Source organism: Mytilus californianus, unplaced genomic scaffold, assembly GCF_021869535.1.
Source record: "Mytilus californianus isolate M0D057914Y unplaced genomic scaffold, xbMytCali1.0.p SCAF_14, whole genome shotgun sequence".
NCBI classification, from domain to species: Eukaryota; Metazoa; Mollusca; class Bivalvia; order Mytilida; family Mytilidae; genus Mytilus; species Mytilus californianus.
In genome coordinates, this window is record NW_026262626.1 from 30,223,412 (window position 1) to 30,246,095 (window position 22,684).

Consider the following 22,684-nt stretch of genomic DNA (forward strand, 5'->3'; position numbering starts at 1 on the left):
AATGCCCTTTTGAAAATAATTACCATAAAATGCAATTTTCAGCAAATCCATATAATAAGAAAACTCAAATTCTGATTTTGTTTTATTTTTACAGGAGTTATGTCCCTTAGAAATGTAAATTTTTTTTTTACATGGAAAATTGCATTGTAAGCAATCTCAAGCCCACATTTCTACTCAGATTTTTATGAAATTTATATAAAAGGATAATATCAGTAAGATCTTGAAGGATTTCCTCCTTATTATCAGCATAGATCAACTATTTTTACTGGAGTAATGTACCTTGGAAATGTTTTTAGATATAAACTGCCTTTCCAGCACACCTCTGCTTTGATTATATAATTTTTGGTTCATTCTTTTGGGCAACATGAATCAAGTGGCTAATACACAAGAAATTTTATCAGTGTGTTTATAGGATTATTTATATTAAAATTTTAGGTTCTGAAAGCTCAGTGCTATTTAATTGAAAAATTTTTGATTTCAGATATATACTGATGTATGTGTGCATGTAGATGACTTGTTTATAATAAACCCTAATTTGAATTGCAGTTTCAGGCTTTTCATTAAGCTGCAGCACCTGGATTCTTCTAAGCTGTTTGATACAACCAATGTATAATTTGGAAATACAGGATGATGATGCCGTACTACGTGTCCAGAAACATGCTATGCTTGGAAAGATGTAAAAATTTATTTGTTATTTATGGCTTTTATATTTGTAGAACCAGTTTAAAAATGGAACCTATCCTGCCACTCCTACTAGTTGGTTGTTTATAGCAACGATTGTTTTAGCCTTAAAGATTGGAGGATTTGATCCTTCTCTTGGTTTAATAGAATCTCAAGATAAATATGTAGCTGCAGTGTAAGTACTTAGAAGGAAAATTACAGTATGTGTTCAAATGTCATTACTGATATACTGGTGGTATCACCATGCTAATTATGATGGTACTTAAAAATTGTTTAAGAAAGTTCCTGTCAGACTGAATGTCCCAAACTTTGTAAATGTAGATCAGATCCATGTTAACTCATTGATCCTTTAAATACACTTTATGTTTTGTGTCAGGGGTTTTTCTGGGTATTTTAGGAAAAAGGACCCTGGCCAGTTTTGGGAATTGAGTTTCAGTGTGTTTAGTTCATTAAAAGTTATCTTTTATTGTGAAAATAAAGTAAGAAACTTCCAGAATTTTACTGGCCCTTCAAAATTGAGAAGAAATTACCTCTTGGAATTGTAGATATATATGTTTACACTATAAAAATAACTACATGTAATATCAACATTTATTAATGAATAGGAAAATTACTGTCACATTTTATTGGATTTTGACATGAAAATTTGTGAACTAAAAGTAATTTTGAGTTTCTGTGTAAAATATTTCCTGCTTTTTCTTTTTTTTTTCCATATATCTTTTGGTTTATAATTCTAGTGTTTATATATCGTCATCATCATGTATTTTGTCACCTGCCTGGAATTATTATTTTTTTATTGTATTTGATCGGCAAACCCGGAATTACCCTTATCCGCCCCAGGAATCTGACCCTGTATTGTAATTGTCTTCACTTCCGGTTTATTGCATCCATTGTTTTTCAATGTTGTTTTTGTCAGTCAGATACGATTTTACTCTGATTTACACATTAATTGTTGGCGATTTTCGGCATAAAGCTAGCGGTTGAACAAAATGAACATCGCTGTCAGGAATAATAAAGATGAAAATAAATTTTGAGATCGTTTGGGAATTTTGCTCCCAAAATTGTGAAAAATGTAGGGTATTTGCCATTGGGAATGGGTCCGAATACCGGACCCTGTGGAATGCTAGAAAAATCCATGTGTGTTTTTTTATGTTTGAGGCTGATCTTTTTTATAAATTAAATACATCAAAATAATGGACATTTTCAAATGTGAATAAAATCTAAGTACCTACCTTTCTTTTTTACCTTTCTCTTGAAATCTATTATATAGGCATAAAACTTTTGATCTGTTTTGGTCATGATTGTGGGAAATATGTGGTTATTGCTAAGAAATATGTACAGGAATGTAACAGTTAAAGTTAAGTGGAACAATAGCATTTCAGATAAATTTACACAAGAAATAGGTGTTAGACAAGGTGCAAAGTTATCGACTGTTTTATATAAACACTATAACAACAACATCTTGGAGGCATTAGAAAGGTCAAACATAGGTGAACGAATAGGCAACATTAATGTTGTCGCCCCAACTTGTGCGGATGACATTGCCATACTGGCCAGCAAGGAGCATGAGGTTCAGGCTCTACTAGATATAGTCCATGATATGACAAACAAAGACTTTGTGTCAATCAATCCTACAAAATCTGATATTGTGCCGTAAACAAAAGTTCAACAAGAACTAAATGTTTATCTAGGAAACAATAAAATTGACGAAAAGAAAGAGGTTAAACATCTTGGTTTAATAAGAACTATAAAGAATAAAGTAAATATAGAAGACCGGTTAAAAGTTGCTCGACATACTATATATGCTATGCTTGGTCCTGGACTGAGTGCCAGAAAGGGAATGTCGCCAATGGTCTCAGCAAAACTCTGGCAAACTTATGCCTTGCCAAGGAGTCTGTATGGCATTGAGGTCCTAAACTACACAAAATCTGACATCACAAAATTGGAGAGACTCCAACTACAAATATCCAGACAGATACAAGGACTACCAAAAAAAGTTGCTAGTGCTGCCAACTATAGTTTACTAGGTATAGAACCAATACAGTCAACTGTGGACCGACTGCTACTCACTTTTTTTGGAGGCATTATTCAAGACAACACCAGCATAGAATACAGAATTATAGAAAGGCAACTTATAATGTCAAAACAAAATGGTAATACACTCATTTGTAGATTAGAAACTGCTTTATCAAAATACAAACTACCAAAAGCTCAGGAACTGTTATTAGTCAAACCAACTATTGAAAATGGAAAACTGTCAAGCGTGCCATTCAGCAATTTTGGGCAGAGAAATGGGAGATAGAAAAATCTGAAAAATCTACAATGAAATACATTAATATTAAAACAAGGCCAATTGGAAATCCTCACCAAATATGGAAATTCACCTCAAATAATACTTTAGAAGTAAAAAAAGCAGAAATAAAAGCAAAGCTCATACTTAGGACTTATACACTTCAAATAGACCGTGCCAAGTTTAGCAGTAATGTGGAGCAGGATATGTGCCTATTGTGCAATTCAGCTACGGAAGATACAGAACACTTTATGCTAGAATGTAATGCACTGAAAACCGAAAGAGATAAACATTTAACAACACTAAAATCATACTTGATCAACAACATAGGTAACGAGATATTTGATAAAATTGTGGATGAAGGGCTCATGGTGCAGTTTATTATGGACTCATCATCTGAAAAGATCAAGCAAATAGTTAACATCAAACATCAAAATATCAGAGACATTGAGAATATCACACGAACATTATGCTATGGTCTACATACAAATGGACAACCCTGCTGAACAAGAGCTAAATTTATCTATATGAACTATATCAGTCTATCAAGTAAAAGTAGGAGTTTCTTGGTTTATGGTGTTACTGTACAGGTATTGATATTTTAAAAAGTTTAAATGTACAACTGTAAATAATGATCATATTTAATACTAACCTAAATAAATCACATTGGGAGTGACCCTTAGAAAGGGTGAACCTACCAGACAGGCCAGGCCTACAGGCATGATGTAGGCAATAATCTGTTTTTATGCCTCAATATAAATATTTTCAAGATGTCTGTTACATTTGATAATCAATCATTTTCAACTTATATTTGACAGAGAATTCCAGTATGTACAGTCATTATTTTTGACTTAATATTATGTAAGAGACCTTGAATCCACAAATGTAATCAATAATGTAGAACCATCATTTCCTGCTTACTAACATAACATTTACGTATGTAAAAACAGTTCAAAGTTCCTGAAAAAAAAGTATAAACTGAATGTTTAAGGGAATAGTGTCAATAATAACAGCTGTACTATATGATTGCTGGATTTCGTAAAGTGGGGTAGAATTAACAAATTAAACAAAACTTACCTAAGTTGTTGTTTGATGTTAATTTGGTAAGGTCCAATCTACCAAAATCACATGAGTGAACAGATGATCACATGATGCAAATCAGACTTCAGAGTGGAGAAAGTCAGGAAACTTCCATGTTCAACAAGCAAGGGCACAAATCACAGCTCGGGTGGGCATGTGATTCTGGTAGATTGGACCTTACCAAATTAGCATCAAACTACAACTTATGTAAGGTTTGTTTAATTTGTTCATTTAGTAAGTCCAATCTACCTATAGAATCACATGAGTCTTTAGAGTTCAGTTTCTGCACTTTCAGTCAAAATCTTTGTTAAGTAGCAACAGTTACACTTATAAACACTAAATACTTTCACTACTTGAAAACACTAATAATTCTAAATTTTTGAGAAAAAGTTATATGCATCCATATATACACAAAATTTGTAACGGTAATGGAATCTCACTTCTCCAAGAAATTGACCACTTCTCCCTTCTCTCTCATGGAAGGAGAAGTCACTTCTCCCTCTTCAAAATCCTAGATTAGGCCCTGATATATACACAAATCTATCTTATTTTCCTTCGGCCAATAAGATTTCTTTACTGAAGGAGCTGTCATTTGTAATTGGTCTTTAGTAAAATTTTCTAAACACGCTATCTTTCCTCCACCCAGCTGTGCGAAGAATAGTAGATATTGGAATTCATCCACTAACATAGGAAGTAGCAGTCAAAATTATGACTTGTTTAATCCACTTAGCAATAGTACCCTTTTTAACAGGTTTATAAGGTTTTTGTTTTTTGCGGTCGTATATTGGTATGACGTTGGCGTCGTCATCATCGTTGTCGTCCGAAGACACATTGGTTTTCGCACAATAACTTTAGTTTAAGTGAATGGATCTCTATGAAATTTTACCATAAGGTTCAATACCACAAAAGGAAGGTTGGGATTGATTTTGGGGGTTATGGTACCCACAGTTAAGGAATTAGGGGCCAAAAATAAGCATTTTTATACGACCGCAATTTATTTGCTGTCGTATATTGGTATGACGGCGTCGTCGTCATCGTCGTCCGAAGACACATTGGTTTTTGCGCTCTAACTTTAGTTTAAGTGAATGGATCTCTATGAAATTTTATCATAAGGTTCAATACCATAAAAGGAAGGTGGGGATTGATTTTGGGGGTTATGGTACCCACAGTTAAGGAATTAGGGGCCAAAAAGGGGCCAAAAATGAGCATTTTTGTAACTTCCAGACATAACTTGACATTGACATTGTACCACAAGGTTCCATATCACAAAGGGAATGCTGGGAATTGATTTTGGGGGTAATTGCCTCCAAATTTTAGGAATTAGGGGCAAAAAAGGGGCAAAAAACAAGCATTTTTCTAGTTTCATGACAATAACTTGTGTGTAAGTGTATGGATCTCTCTGACATTGTACCACAAGGTTCCATATCTCAAAGGGAATGCTGGGATTGATTTTGGGGGTAATTGCCTCCAAATTTTAGGAATTAGGGGCAAAAAATGGGCAAAAAACAAGCATTTTTCTAGTTTCATGACAATAACTTCTGTGTAAGTGTATGGATCTTTATGAAATCCATATCACAAAGGGAAAGCTGGAAGTGAGTTTGGGGGTAATTGCCAAAAATGTTAATGAATAAGGGGCCAAAGAGGGGCCAAAAATAAGCATTTTTCTAGTTTCTAGACAATAACTTGTGTTCAAGTGTATGGATCTCTGTGAAATTATACTGCAAGGTACCATACCACAAAGGGAAGTCTGGGATTGATTTTGGGGGTAATTGCCTAAAAATTTTAGGAATTAGGGGCCATAAAGGGGCAAAAAAACAAGCATTTTTCTAGTTTCAGGACAATAACTTGTGTGTAAGTGTATGGATCTTTATGAAAGTGTACTTATCACAAAGGGAAAGCTGAGTTTGAGTTTGGGGGTAATTGCCCTAAATGTTTAGGAATTTGGGGCCAAAAAGGGGCCTAAAAACAAGCATTTTTCTAGTTTCCAGATAATAACTTGTGTTCAAGTGTATGGATCTCTCTGAAATTGTACTGCAAGGTGCCATACCACAAAGGGAAGGCTGGGATTGAGTTTGGGGGTGATGAATCATTACGGGTTTCAAAAAATTTGGGGGAGGGATTTTTTTTTTCTTTAAAATTTTCCATTTTAAATTGGTTATTTCTGATTTATATATAAAAGCAAATAATAAAGATATGGTTTGAATAGGTAAATTAAAAAATTTTAAGTTCTTAGACCACATTCATTCTGTGTCAGAAACCTATGCTGTGTCAAATATTTAATCACAATCCAAATTCAGCGCTGTATCAAGCTTGAATGTTGTGTCCATACTTGCCCCAACTGTTCAGGGTTCGACCTCTGCGGTCGTATCAAGCTGCACCCAGCGGAGCATTTTATTCTATCTGGTGCTGCAAAAAACAGGAAGTGCGTGGTTTCCAGACTACAAGGTGATATGCAGCTGAATCACTGCCTTTCTCCCCAGCTGAGGAAAACATCACGTCAGGTATGAACTTACTCAACCCTTATTTTGTGGGGTCTGAAACGAATGAAACGTTCAATAGGGGCGATAACATTACAAATCTGACCCTAGGCTCACTAGATCTTTATCCATTGGGGGAGTTAATTCAAGCTTTTAGTATATATATATAAAGTAATGTGCTCTGTCTTCCCCCGAAGGAGAAGTGAGTTTGATTCCTATAGGAGGGATCACATTGATATGGCCACTTGTTACCCAGGTATGGGTTTCTACGAATATCACAAACTCCAAATGTGCAGCACGTATGCCTTTTAACAACATAGAATTAGATTGGTCTATTAGAAGCATTACTTTCTTTTATAACATATTTAGCTAATACTTGTCCAAACCTGTGTGGTAGCACATTTCCTACCTGTCTTTTCTTAGTAATGAGTATGAATACACTTCTTTGTCTAGAGATAGATTTATATCTCTGCTTCCAGATTTGCTGTGCAGATTAGGATATTATAATAGTAAATTTTATGCAGACATTAAGTAGATGGTCATCCAGTTGCTATATATACGTTATAAAAGAACTAACACAGAAACTGTTCACAAGCACATATAAGATGTGTTTTCCTTATTTTGAATCAAAGGCGTAAAATATTTTAAGAATTAAATTTTGTAAATTTTTGTTTTATTATTGCTGTTAAATCATTATTTTATTTGTTTGTTGTTTAAATTTTCATACATGTAATTATATTCAAGTACATTCACCAATGTTGATGGTCTATTTAATTTTTTGAAACAATAAATATTTATCAATTCTTGGGGGCTTTCACTCATGCTACTCGTTCTATTTGGCCAACTTAATTTCAGGGAAATTATTTTCCCCCAATTCATTAATACATCTTATAAATAATTAAGGCTTTGTTTAATTTAAGGGTCATAATTAAATTAGTTATTTGTACCTGCTGGGATCTACCACAGGAATTCTCATTTATAATAATACACCTGTCTGGGATCTACCACAGGTTCTTATACATGTATGTTTTTAATGCTCACCTGTCTGGGTTCTACCACAGGTTATTGCATTTTTCACCTGTCTGGGTTCTACCACAGGTTTCAAGAATTTTTACCTGTCTAGGTTCTACCACAGGGTCTAATAAATTTCAACTGTCTGGGCTCTACCACAGGTTCTTATATTATGAACAAAAAAGCATCACCATGCACCTGTCTGGGATCTACCACAGGTGCATAATTTAGGCAATTAATGAGTAGGTAGTGTATTTGAGTTGTGTTATTAAGTCTCCCAAACGAAGTTTGGGAAGACTTATTGTTTTTGCTCAGTTCTTATTATTATTATTATTATTCTTCTTCTTCTTCTTCTTCTTCTTCTTCTTCTTCTTCTTCCGCCGCTTTTAAATTTGAACTTGTCCGCACCCGTTCTCCAAAACCGCTTGTCAGATTAACTTAGGGTTTCACAATATGTTAGACTAACATGTCTAGTGGTGCAATCAGGGTTTTGTTTGTGCAATGGGGTTTATAAAGGGGTACTTTGAGGGGCAAAAAGAAAAGAGGGTTTTACTATAGAACCCTATGGGATTTTATTTTTTTAAATTTTCAAATGATTATAAATTGAAAACCGTTTGTGATAGACACAATCTTTTTAATTGAAAATGTTCTAAATGATAAAGCCCATTAAATGAAATACAGGGTTAGTCCCCAGGGGTCACCCCCACCCCCTGCCATTTAAGAAAGTTCTAATACCTTGTAAGTGGTAAAGATCCCCACCCCTAAACCATATATATTCTGGTTTGTCATGCTAAGATGGTTTGAATGATATACAGGGTTAGTCCCCAGGGGTCATCCCGACCCCCTGCCATTTGAGAAAGTTCTTATATCTTGTAAATGGTCGAGATCCCCACCCCTAAACCATATATATTCTGGTTTGTCATGATAAAGCACATCAAATGAAATACAGGGTTAGTCCCCAGGGGTCACCCCCACCCCCTGCCATTTAAGAAAGTTCTAATATCTTGTAAGTGGTCAAGATCCCCACCCCTAAACCATATATATTCTGGTTTGTCATGCTAAGATGGTTTGAATGATATACAGGGTTAGTCCCCAGGGGTCATCCCGACCCCCTGCCATTTGAGAAAGTTTCTAATATCTTGTAAATGGTCGAGATCCCCACCCCTAAACCATATATATTCTGGTTTGTCATGATAAAGCACATCAAATGAAATACAGGGTTAGTCCCCAGGGGTCACCCCCACCCCCTGCCATTTAAGAAAGTTTTAATATCTTGTAAGTGGTCAAGATCCCCACCCCTAAACCATATATATTCTGGTTTGTCATGCTAAGATGGTTTGAATGATATACAGGGTTAGTCCCCAGGGGTCATCCCGACCCCCTGCCATTTGAGAAAGTTCTAATATCTTGTAAATGGTCGAGATCCCCACCCCTAAACCATATATATATTCTGGTTTGTCATGATAAAGCACATCAAATTAAATACAGGGTTAGTCCCCAGGGGTCACCCCCACCCCCTGCCATTTAAGAAAGTTCTAATATCTTCTAAGTGGTCAAGATCCCCACCCCTAAACCATATATATTCTGGTTTGTCATGCGAAGATGGTTTGAATGATATACAGGGTTAGTCCCCAGGGGTCATCCCGACCCCCTGCCATTTGAGAAAGTTCTAATATCTTGTAAATGGTTGAGATCCCCACCCCTAAACCATATATATTCCTATTTGTCATGTCTCGAACATTTGAATGACGTATACGGTCAGTCCCCAGGGGTTCCCCCTACCCCCAATGTTCTAATATCTTGTAAATGGTTGAGATCCCCACCCCTAAACCATATATATTCCTATTTGTCATGTAATGAACATTTGAATGACGTATAGGGCCAGTCCCCAGGGGTTCCTCCCCACCCCCAATGTTCTAGTATCTTGTAAATGGTCGAGATCCCCACCCCTAAACCATATATATTCTGGTTTGTCATGCCAAGATGATTTGAATGATATACAAGGTTAGTCCCCAGGCATCACTAATGCATATAACTTTACTGGACCAAACCAATTTTCACTGGACGTTGCCCAATGTCAGGCGACCCTGGGAATTACGAATTATGGGAGCTTCGTTTGGGAGACTTCGTAACAGCATCCTGTTACAATCATTTCTTGTTTTAATTATTTTTATTGTAAGTTTTAATGAGTAGCCCCCTAGAAAGCCAAATGATACAATTATTGTGATTTCATGTATTTTAGAATTGTTTGTGAATATGATATTTGTATAGTGTTTATACAATTGTGTCTTAGTATTAGTATGTTAATAAAATTAGAAATAGTTATTAAAAGTTTTGTATATGATATTTTAGTATTGATAATGGCAAGCATATGGGTTCCTCCAAAATAAAACACTTCCATTTCTATTCATAGAATCAATATTAGTTATAGATAAATGTGGTTTAGTTTAAACATATTTTATTTGCTAAATATCAGCAAAATGGATGAGACACAAGTAAATCATACTTATGAAGTCTTCTCCATAAATGTGGTATGGTACATGAGACTGATTATTGTTTTTAGGTATATATATATAAACATCTACTTATCAGTAATATGTATAAACTTGTTTTTAATCGCCCGTCAAATTTTTGACGGGACGTATTATGGTATACAAATGTCCGGCGTCCGTCCGTCTGTCTGTCTGTCTGTCTGTCCGGCGTAAACATGTCACACCGTAACTTGAGAATGACTTATCCAAATTTCATGAAACTTAACATAGTTGTTTCTTATGATGGTCAAATGATCTGTATACTTTTTGGTGAAAATAAGATTAAAACTTTTTGAGTTACGGGACTTAGTAACTAAAACAGGTGTGTGTTTTTTTTCACATGTCGTGCCGTATCTCAAGAACAATTTATGATTATTGCTTAAAACTTTACACACTTCTTAGTTATATTAATCTTAAGATCTGTATACTTTTTGGTGATGATTCAAAATTTTATTTTAGAGATATTGAGTATTTTGTTAAAAAAGGGGGAGGGGTTTTTCACATGTCGCGCCGTATCTCAAAAACAGTTTATGATTTTTGCTTAAAACTTTACACACTTTTTAGTTATATTAATCTTAAGATCTGTATACTTTTTGGTGATGATTCAAAATTTTATTTTTATGTTATTGAGTATTTTGTAAAAAAAGGGGGAGGGGTTTTTCACATGTCGCGCCGTATCTCAAAAACGATTTATGGTTATTGCTTAAAATTTTACACACTTCTTAGTTATATTAATCTAAAGATCTGTATACTTTTTGGTTTTGATTCAAAATTTTATTTTTGAGATATTGATTTTTTTTTTTTTTAAAAGGGGGGGGTTTCACATTTCGCGCTGTATCTCAAAAACGATTTATGATTATTGCTTAAAATTTTACACACTTCTTAGTTATATTAATCTAAAGATCTGTATACTTTTTGGTTTTGATTCAAAATTTTGTTTTAGAGATATTGAGTTTTTTGTAAAAAAAAAAGGGGGTTTTCGCATGTCACGCCGTATGTCAGAAACTATTTATGCTTATTGCATAAAAATTCACACACAAGACGACGGGCGTATCATGCGCTCATGGCGCAGCTGTTTATTTAATTAATTGTCAAATATTAGTTTTTCTTGTTCTTAAAATAATTCACTTTAACAAACATGTATTGTCAATAAATGTCACAATATCTATATAAAATAAAACCATAACATGATACTTTATGGTACTATGTCATAGGAGACAATTTTTGCAAATCCTTGAATTCATGGGTGTCCATTATTCTTGAATTTTTTTTGACAAACATTGAACCTACCTGTCTGCCATTTTACACAAATAGATCAATAACGTACCCAACCTACTTTAAATGCTCATGGTGATGGGGAACAATATTTAAGAAGTCCTGTCACTTTGCTTATGTTGGCCATCAAATACAATATCACTGGATTTCTAAGTCGCCCTCCTTGGCAAGCCTTTTTTTTGCAGTATAAACAATCATTAAATACCCTTCCAAATAGAATGTCAAGTAATGTAAAGCTCTAACAAAAAGGGAATAACAGGTGTCAGGATGTCAACATTTTGATACACAGACAATAACTTGAGCCATAAACAATATCTTTACCAACTTGGTTTGATAATGCCCCATGGGTTAGAGAAAACCCCTTATGATTTGAGATCACTAGGTGAAAGGTTAAGGTCACAGCAGCAAAAGAAATTAGAACATATATATTGTTTTCTGAATGATATCTTTTGAACCATATGTTTAATCTTTACTGAATTATTCCTGCTCCTTGGAAAGAACAAGCCCCTATTAATTGTAAACATTAAATAATCTTTCATATTTGGCAAGTTTTGTTTCCCAACATTACCTTTTGAGCCATAAATCAATGTTTACCTGTCTATTGTGGATAATTGGCCTTTGCATGAAATAAACTTCTAATGATTTTGAGGTACCTGGGTCAAAGGTTAAAGTCTCAGTAGCTGTTCATATACGAATTTTTTAGGGTAAATATTTGGTTTTTCGGACAATATCATTTGAACCACACATCCAATCGATATCAAAGTTAGATTGATAATGTTCTTTGGGAAGACTCCTACTGAATTTGAGGTCAATAGGTCAAAGGTCAAGGTCACAGAAGCAATAACGGTATATGTCTGTAAACCCTAAACAATATCAGCAATGACCATCATTTGACCTGAATTTCTACAAATGTGAACCCCCCAAAAACCCAGTACATTACACAAAAACGTCCTTTTAATAATATACATAAAAACTCCAACTCATCTTCTGCACCCCTGTTGCTTCCAATTTCAGATACTTAAATTTCAGTTAATAATTTTGGTTTTGTATGAGTGATTTCCAGAGTTTAGTTTTGTCTTAATATTTTCAGATTTACAGACCAATCTCCTGCCATTGTACATTACATCAGCTGTGTTTTATATGCAACTTATTTATGGTTAGCAAAGATAATTATCATCAAATGGTCATTACGGGTATTGCTAAGATATCACAAATGGATGTATGAAGCAAGAGGACCAATGTCATTAAAAACCAAAATTTGGATTGTAAGTGTTTAACTACACATGTACTTTGCTTCTTTTGAAGAGTTTTCATCTTATTTCATTGTTACTCTTACATGATTGAATAACAAGAATATCAGGCATTACTTTTGTGGCTTAGATAAAAAAACAAAACAATAAGAAACACACTAAACTCTGAAAATATTAAAATTTAAAAATGTATTTGATAAATATACATGTAGATACTGGATTATTTTATTAAACAGAAACGATAAATTTTTATTGAAATTTGTACAGTTACTGAACAGTTAATTATTTATACTGATATTTGGCAAATACTCAACTATTGTTTGCCATTTATCCTGCCAAGTTTTTGATAGTACAGACTGTGGGGAGAACACCCCTATTAGTAGTACAAGTTTTTGTCTTGTTTGAAACAAAAGTTGCAGAAAGCAAGACATAGGGATTGCTTTTCTGGTGACAGTGATGACAGCATCAACAATGGTTAAGTTTTCTGCTCAAGTTAGTTTGATAGGAACTACTTGTGATACATCATTGATATTTAATATTAAGTTGCATTACTATCAGTTCACATCAGTTTGATGACTTATTTTGAGGCCCTGCCCCCTAGGTGACTCTGAATTAAAGGGAAACTTCGCCAAAAAATGAAAAATTGATATTATGTTCATTATGTATAAAAGATCACAAATTCATAAATATTAACGTTTTATTCTGCTAGATAGATCACCATCGATTTTAAATTGAGAATATCAATTCCCTTCATGTCGCCATCTTGACAGCTTCCCGGTTTAAGAAACCATGTGATACCTATAAACCACAAAGGACCAAAACAAGCAGTAACTAACGTAGTCGAAATTGAGTGTCGATATCTTGTCAAGCGTACGGTTGTTTTATCCGACAAGGTGATGACAAAAGCATAAACAGTTTCCCGGGTCACAAAAAGGGATTATATCAGATATGGTTGTGCAACCTTTCTTACTAACTTGATACGGAAAAATGTTAGAAAAAGGTTTACAGGAACTAAACTTACGAATTTCAAGCTGGGAGCCCAGACCAGATATTTCATAATTAGTTTCTATATGTTCAACTGAAAGTTTAGGGCCCAGCTCAAAATCTAGGAGCCATGGGCGACTGGGCTCCTTTTAAGTTTTGTCCCTGGTTTAAGAGTCGAAAAGTCGGCCCATTGGATATCTATTTTTTATGCCCCCACCGTAGCGGAGGGGGCATTAAGTTTTACCCTTGTCCGTCTGTATGTAAGTACGTCCCAAAGTTGGTTTCCGTTCTCTCTCTTAAGTAAGCCTCAACCAAATGTTATGAAACTTATACACAATGCTTATTACCACAAAATACAGATCAAGTTTGAATTTTGGTGGCATCATATTAACCGTTCTAGAGTTATGCCCCTTTACAAATGGAAAAATTGCTTAATTTTTTGTTTCTGTTCCCTAACTTTAGTTTGCCTCAACCAAATGTTATGAAACTTATACACAATGCTTATTACCACAAAACACAGATCAAATTTGAATTTTGGTGGCGTCACTTTAACCGTTCTAGAGTTATGCACCTTTACAAATGGAAAAATTGCTGAATTTTTCATTTCCGTTCTCTAACTTTAGTTGATCTCAACCAAATGTTATGAAACTTATACACAATGCTCATTACCACAAAATACAGATCAAGTTTGAATTTTGGTGGTGTCACTTTTACCGTTCTTCAGTTATGTCCCTTTATAACTTTTTATGATATGCAAGCAGGAGCATCATCTGTGTCCCATGGACACATTCCCCATTTATTTTTAAATAACTATGGTTTGTCGTTTTTAAACTGTTTTTTTTTTTACTAAGTTTATGAAACAAATAAATATAATGGGGAATTAGTTAAGGGCGATTACTACGTTCAAAGTCATAATTAAGTGTTCCGTGTAAAATTGTTTAAAAAAATCTAATTTGTTCATAATTCTTTTTTGTAATGAACTTATTTAAATAAATTTGGACCTTCCCTTATTTAATCACCAGAATGGCTAAAATAATTATTCCCAGAGGTATTGTGAGGTAACACATCCAGGTATTCAAGTGATTTCCTGTGGGGCTTAAAAACTCTTATTACACAATTACATAATGCAGGTTCATGCATCGCTTCACTTCTGAGCGTATCAGTGTACATGGCCGGTAACATGTAACTTTCCATTTAAAAACTATCAGCTGTAATATACATCATGTGTACATATTGTTCATCTTGAGTCTGACAGTGATATACTAGTCATTACTAATCCCTTACGTGTATACACACTTGTTTATAAATAACATTTCTGTTGTAAAGAATGATATTTATGAAAATGTAAATAATTCCAGCAAAAGATTTGATGAAATAAAAATCTATTTACATATTTTCCAAGGGTAAAATTGTGAAAAATGTAAGTATATACTCGTCAATAATTATGGACATTTTCAAAACATACAAATATTAATTTCACAAAACACAGATCAAGTTTGAATTTTGGTGGCGTCACATTAACCGTTCTAGAGTTATGCACCTTTACAAATGGAAAAATTGCTGAATATTTCGTTTCCGTTCTCTAACTTAAGTTAGCCTCAACCAAATGTTATGAAACTTATACACAATGCTTATTACCACAAAATACAGATCAAGTTTGAATTTTGGTGGCGTCACTTTAACCGTTCTAGAGTTATGCCCCTTTACAAATGGAAAAATTGCTGAATTTTTCGTTTCTGTTCTCTACTTTAAGTGAGCCTCAACCAAATATTATGAAACTTATACACAATGTTTATGACCACAAAATACAGAGCAAGTTTGAATTTTGGTGGCGTCACTTTTACTATTCTTCAGTTATGTCCCTTTATAATGTTATATGATATGCAAGCGGGGGCATCATCTGTGTCCCATGGACACATTCCCTAATTATTTTCTTTTTTTTTCCGACCGACAGACCAGACTTTTTCATGTGAAGAATCCGTAAAAACCAACAAATTTAAAATAAACCTGGCTATAGTGATGAAAGAAGGGGTAAAGCGTAAGACAGTTCCTAGTCAATCGACAGTTAACATGCATTTCATGAAGATTTCAGAAACTGGTCCCATCTTCAAAATCTTTAATATGTATGTTATAATTAATGAATGATTCTTATTATAAAAAACTATAGTTCGGTAGAACAATCGCGTCACCAAAGTTGAAATCAACAAAATGGTTAAATTTAAACCAATTATGATATAATTAAAATTAAAATTAAAGCATTAAAGATAATGAAGCCAGGTGCATGGATTTATTATTGCCCAATGATAAACACTCTACAAGGGGATAATCTATTATGATTTCTTCGGGAGTTATACGTTTCCACACATATATTTGCCTCCATGGTAAGCCAGGTAAACGTGTCATCCCCCTGGGAAATATAAAACATCGTAAAAATAACTTTCTGCTGGATAAGTCTTTTATTGATATAAAGTTAAAATAGCCTTACTTCACACTAGACAAGACTCCTCTCAGGTTAAATTCTTTTACATGAGGATGAAAAATAAAAGTCACGAAAACATTAACTAGGCAGCAATTGTTTTAACAGCCTTTAAGGCTTTGATTAATGTTAAGTTTTATAGGATTTACTTGTGATAGATCAATGATATTTTGTAGGAAGTTGCACTACTATCAGTACATATCAGTTTGATGACTATTTTGAGGCCCTACCCTCTAGGACATTGTCCAGTGACTTTGAATTAATTAGCAACTATCAATGTTAAGTTTTCTGCTTAAGTCAGTTTGATAGGAACAACTTGTGATTGATCAATGATATTTTCTATAAAGTTGCATTACTATCAGTACATGTCAATTTGACGACTATTTTGAGGCCCTGCCTCCTAGGCTATGGTCCAGTGACTTTGAATTAATTAGCAATTTTCAATGTTAAGTTTATATGTACATCTCAGTTGTCAACCGTTTTCAGGCCCTGCCTACTAGATCATGACTTTGAATTAATAAGCAATGTTGCTGTCCCTCAGATTGTCTTTTTCTGAATTTTATGCTGACAGTAGATACAGTCTGGGGTTAAAGTTTGTTACACATCAAGTACCTTGTCAAACCTTCATACAAGTTTATGAAACTTTGGCAAAAGCTTTTTTATGATTAAGAGATAATGTCTGAAGCAAACTTTTGAAAATATATCTTTTTCATTTCAGTATTTTTCTGATAGATGGACATAGTTTTTTTACAGTTAACATTAAAAGACAGTCTGGGATTGAATTTTTTAGACATGATAAATTTGTAAACCTTCATGGATTATTATGAAACTTGGACACAAGCTAATCTTTAAGACCAAGAAATATCATCTAAAAAAATGTTTGATATTTTTTTTAAATTCTGTATTTTGCTGATAAATGGACTCACTTCTTAGGTCATTATTACACTTTTACACTGACAGCAGCCATTGCAGGTGAGACACAGGGTTCCACGGAACCCCTTACAAAAATTTGCGTTTGTATATTGCTATCATGTTGTCGTCTGAAGACATTTGGTTTCCGGACAATAACTTTAGTATAAGTGAATGGATCTCTATGAAATTTAATCACAAGGTTCAATAGCATAAAAGGAAGGTTGGGATTGATTTTAGGGGTTATGCTCCCAACTGTTTAGGAAATTGGGGGAGGAACAAGATTTTTCTAGTTTCCGGACAAATAATTAAGTATTAGTCAATGGATCTCTATGAAATTGTACCACAAGGTTCCATACCACACACAGAAGGTTGGGGTCGATTTTGTGGGTTTTGGCTTTAACTATTGGCCAAAAACAAGACTTTTCTAATACTGGCTAAGCTGGTTCTAACATAATTTATTTCTGATCTATATAAAGAAACAACAAAAACTGATATGGCAGGAGATACACACCAAACAGGGTGTGTAAATGATTATATTTAGTTTGTAAACAGATTTACTTTAGTATTGCGCAACAGCAAAGTATTGGACAACAGCAAGAAATCTTCAATTGAAGATAAATACAAATCTTTTAACCAATTTCAATGAGGATTAATTTAAGGTCTTGAATTGTTTGAGGTTTTTACCATGTATTACTATATTGAATGTTTGGACATTTTAAAATAGGTCTACATTGAGGTCCAAAGGGTCCAAAATTAGACTTTGTTTGATTTCATCAAAAACTGAATTCTGGTAGTTCTGTGATATTCTGAATTTAATTGTGCAGTCAGATTTTTAATTTTGAGCCCTGTTTTCAAATTAGTCCATATTTACGTAAAAAGGGTCCAAAATTAAACTTTGTTTGAATTCATGTTTTTTTTTTATATGCTGAATCTAACCATGGAATTAGATTTTGGATATTGGACCATTAAGTAGATTAAATGTCCCATTTCAAATTTTTAAGTTATCTGACCACATTTATTCTTTGTCAGAAATCTCTAATGTGTCAAATATTTAACCACTATCCAAATTCAGAGCTGTATCAAGCTTGAATATTGTGTCCATACGACCTCTGCAGTTGTATCCAGCTGCTACAGGCGGAGCACATTTTTCTACTCACTTAAGTTAAAAAAATAATTTGTTTGTAAAATTAAGTGGTTAACAGTATCTAGACAGCATATTACAATATTATTACAGGTTACTGTTAAGATATTAGGAGGAAGAAAACCTTTATTGATGAGCTATCAGTTCTCATTACCAAAGTTATTTGTGCCTTCAGTGAAAGAGACAGTCAATAAGGTATGTTGCTTTCATGATAAACTGCATAATAGATAACATTGAAGCTTTGATTTTGATTGATTTTTGGTGTTTTAACGCCACTTTTAAGCACTGCTTTTGGGCTATTTCATGGCAGCCAGTTTTTATTGGTGGAGGAAGCCAGAGTGCCCGGAGAAAATCACCGACCTTCGATAGGAAAACTGACAATCCTAGTCAATTAAGATTGGAGTCTAGTGCACCTGCACGAGTGGGGTTCGAACTCACAACCTCAGTGTTGACTGGTTAGTGATTACAGTAGTAACTACTTAGACCACCCGGCCACCGAGGCCCTTGAAGCTTTGAAAGAAGCCTAAGTGCCTTTTTTTGTCATATTTGATCAAGTGACAATGTTATCTTTTCTTAACAGGGATTTGTTGAGTATTGTGGAAACAAATTTTTTTCTGAAATCACTAAATCTTACAGTCCAATTGCTTTCTAAAAAATCAAGGTCTCCGTCATGAATTCAGATTGCTCAATATAAGCTGTGCAGATAAACCAAAATTTATAACAAACTAAATCACAATATATTTGTGTCCCTCCCTCGATGCATTGCTGGGACATAGAAATACCAGGCGTGCTTCTGTCCATCCATCCGGTCTCACGTTTCCAATTCTTGCCATGTTTTTGTTATGTCTGCGACATAGGTATATCTTTTCAGGTGGCAACGGCTGAGGAGGATGCGTCAATAATTGTTAAGTTTTCTGCTCAAGTCAGTTTGATAGGAACTACTTGTGATAAATCAATGATATTTTGTATAAAGTTGCATTACTATCAGTACATATCAGTTTGACAGCTATTTAGGGTCCATGTATCCACTTTCTGTTTGCTGATATTTTGAAATTTTACAACACTCATTGTATAAGGAAAATTTTCGTCAATGTTTTCTCAGCTCCCATTCAAGGGAATGATTTAATATTTGGTCTGTAGGTTAAAAATATTGTTTTGTAGGTTGTAAACAATTTTAGTCCTCTACCGTCGAGTCTAAGGGGACTTTAGGTTTGCACTCTGTCAGTCTGTCTGTCCATACTTCAGTCCGGCAAATCAGTTTTCCACACTTTTTTTCTTCGTGCTTGAAGATATTGATTTGATATTTGGTGTATTGTTTAATCATGACAAGTTACAGATCAAGTTTGACATTTTGTTCCGGTCTGACGATTTTGTGCAGAGTTATGGTCCTTGCACTTAGAAAATTCACTCAAATAATCAGTTTTTCACACTTTTTTTTGTCATGCTTGAAGATATTGATTTGATGATTGGTATATAGTTTTATCATGACAAGTTTCAGATCAAGGTCGAATTTTGTTCCGGTCTGATGATTTTCTGCAGAGTTATGGTCCTTGGACTTAGAAAATTCACTCAAATAATCAATTTTCCACATTTTTATCGTCATGCTTGAAGATATTGACTTGATATTTGTTATATAGTTTACACTATGACAAGTTATAGATCAAGTTAGCATTTTGTTCCAGTAAAGTGAATTTTTAACCGGTAGGGGACTATGTATTGCCAGGCAATACTCACAGAATGCTTGTTACATTTTCAGTATATACCCACTTCCTGTATGTCAACAGTTTGACATTTTACAACACTCATTGTAAAAGGTAAAATATTTTATAATTTTTCTCAGCTCTTATTGAAGGGAATGATTTTGATATTTGGTCTGCAGCTTGATCATGTTGAGTTGAAGTGAGTAAGCAATTTTTACATCTGCAATGTATCTACTTCCTGTTTGCCGATAGTTTGAAATTTTACAAGACTTTTTATATATGGAAAATTTTCATTCGTCAAAGTTTTCTTGTCGTCAGTGAAAGGTAATGATCAGTTATATTCCAGTATACATATTACCTCAATGAATTGCATGCGGTTCCAGACCTAGTGTTGGTCTTGTTAACGATTAATTATACCAGTAGCAGTCAACATTAATTTGTATATATGACATTGTTATAAAGAGTATATTTATGTTTGACATGTAATTATAATATGGTCTTCACCCAGATCATATTTCACAATTAGATCTGATCCTCAAAATCTTTGCATAGAACAGGACACATTCTTCTCCAGAATCATAAGAAAAGTTGAAAAGTGGTCATTTGCTTTTGATACTCCAAAGCTTTCTTGCTACTACAGTGTAATAAAAATATTCTTATCATTCAATTCCTGTAATTGACTTTTTTTTTATGCCCCGCAACTAAAAGTTGGGGGGCATATTGAATTACCATGTCCGTCCGTCCTTCCGTCTGTACATCTATCTGTACGTTCCAAAATTGGTTTCCGTTCTCTAACTTTAGTTTGCCTCAACCAAATGTTATGAAACTTATCCACAATGCTTATAACCACAAAACACAGATTGAGTTTGAATTTTGGTGGCATCACTTTTACCGTTCGAGAGTTATGCCCTTTACAAATGGAAAAATTGCTGAATGTTTTGTTTCCGTTCTCTAACTTTAGTTTGCCTCAACCAAATGTTATGAAACTTATCCACAATGTTTATTTATTTAACTCTTAGTATTTAAGATCAGTAAAACCACTGATGGAGGATGAAAAATATCAAAGAATGGAAAAACTCAGCAAGGAATTTCAAGAAGGAACAGGGAAAAAGTTTAACAGATATCTTGTACTCAAATCATGGTGGGCTACTAATTATGTGAGTACATAGTAAAATACTGATGACTATAGTTGTGGACAATTCATAACTTGTTTGGTCACAATTACACAAATATTATTGCCCCCTGCAACAAAGTTGACCAGGGCATAGAGAAATACCAGTTGTATGTCTTTGTCTGTCCTTCCAGTCTTGTAAGTGCTCTCATGGCTTTGTTTACATATTGAAAAAAATAATCATATTAATATTGGTAGTGTCCAGAGGAATGTGAATTTCATTGATATATTGATGCGGATGGACATGATCATGTGATGTTGCTGCACTAATACATGATGTCATTTGATTAATATTTTCTTTTATTTAATGATATGAGCAAATCAGCCCTAATACGGATAAATCAGCATGTGCAATACTGATGACGTTGCACTATCGATATAAATCAAGAGTTAATATTGCTTTTCAGACAGGGCCATACGGAAAAAAAGCCATATTGGCCCATGGGCTAATAAGGGACGTTCACTTCCAGTTTAAATTTTCTTACGCCTTACTTAACTTTGGACATATCGTTATGTATAAAAAAAACATTTGTATTATATTTTTTTAACTTAAAATCTTAAAATAAAAAGTTTTTAAATGATGTTCAGTGTTTTATAACGTCTTGACGTCTTGAAACGGAAATATTTCACAGCCTTTTCAAGTACAACTTTCGATTATTAACACTGTTTCATTTCTGTTGATCAATCATCAGAACGCAGACGATTCAAGCTGTCTGATTTATTCTTCCCAGCTACTATATATTTGCTAGATAAAATGAATTGTAATAGCATAATATTAAGTACTTGGACGAGAAATCAGAAATTACATCTGACAATGTTGACAAAAAATCCATAGACGTGAATGCGAAAAGACAAGTTCAGATATGAAATTCTGTATCTTCTTCACGGTAAGTTTCTAAGTTTATTCTAATTGAAAGAATTGAAATCATTTAATAAAAGTGTTATGAATTGGCTGTTTCTGTATTGGCCCTGTTATAGATTCTCTGTCAGCTGTATTGGCCCTTGACTCTTCGAGTCTCGGGTCCAATACAGCTAACCTCGAATCTATAACAGGGCTAATACAGAAACAGCTAGTTAATAACACTAGTACATGATCTAAATAATATTAGGCAGTAAGATCAAAGGGAAAATGTATGAATTGCAGATAAGATAGATTATGACTTAAAATAAGAATTTAGGAATCAATGAACCAATATGTTTGATTTGTATCTTTTCCATTTTGTTTTACTTACGTTGGTTTCTGATGTCATTTGAATGTTTTATGGGCAAACTGAATCTAATGCATTCTTGGAATGACAAGGTCATTCACTGTAAAAATAAGGAGATGGTGTATGATTGCCAATGAGACAACTATCCACCAAAGTTCAAATGAAGTGGATGTAAGCAGTGTAAGCTGTACGGCCTTCAATAATGAGAAAAACCCATACGTATAGTCAGCTTTAAAAGGCCCTGACATGAAAAATATGAAACAATTCAATTGAGAAAAACTAACGACTAATTTATTACAAAACAATTTATGAAAAACAAATATGACAGACATGAACCAATGACAACCACTGAACTACAGGCTCCTGACTTGGGACAGGCACATAAAGAATGTGGCTGCCAGCTTGACATTTTATGTACATTATTAAACCCTTTCATATATGTTAGATTTATCTATTCCATTTTATGGAAATAATTCAAATTAAGATAAGTCATCCTT

General features: G+C 33.9%; 1 protein-coding gene across 4 annotated transcripts in view; it reads left to right on the forward strand.

The window, feature by feature from the left end:
- LOC127724656 (carnitine O-palmitoyltransferase 1, liver isoform-like) overlaps positions 1-22,684 on the forward strand; it is a 212,107-nt gene that overhangs the window by 35,886 nt on the left and 153,537 nt on the right. For all 4 annotated transcript variants that reach the window (XM_052231687.1, XM_052231689.1, XM_052231686.1 and 1 more), the window contains 4 exons: positions 717-856; positions 12,436-12,610; positions 18,202-18,303; positions 20,828-20,965. In XM_052231687.1, coding sequence (XP_052087647.1) covers positions 717-856; positions 12,436-12,610; positions 18,202-18,303; positions 20,828-20,965 — 555 coding nt within the window. The remainder of the gene's footprint in view (positions 1-716; positions 857-12,435; positions 12,611-18,201; positions 18,304-20,827; positions 20,966-22,684) is intronic.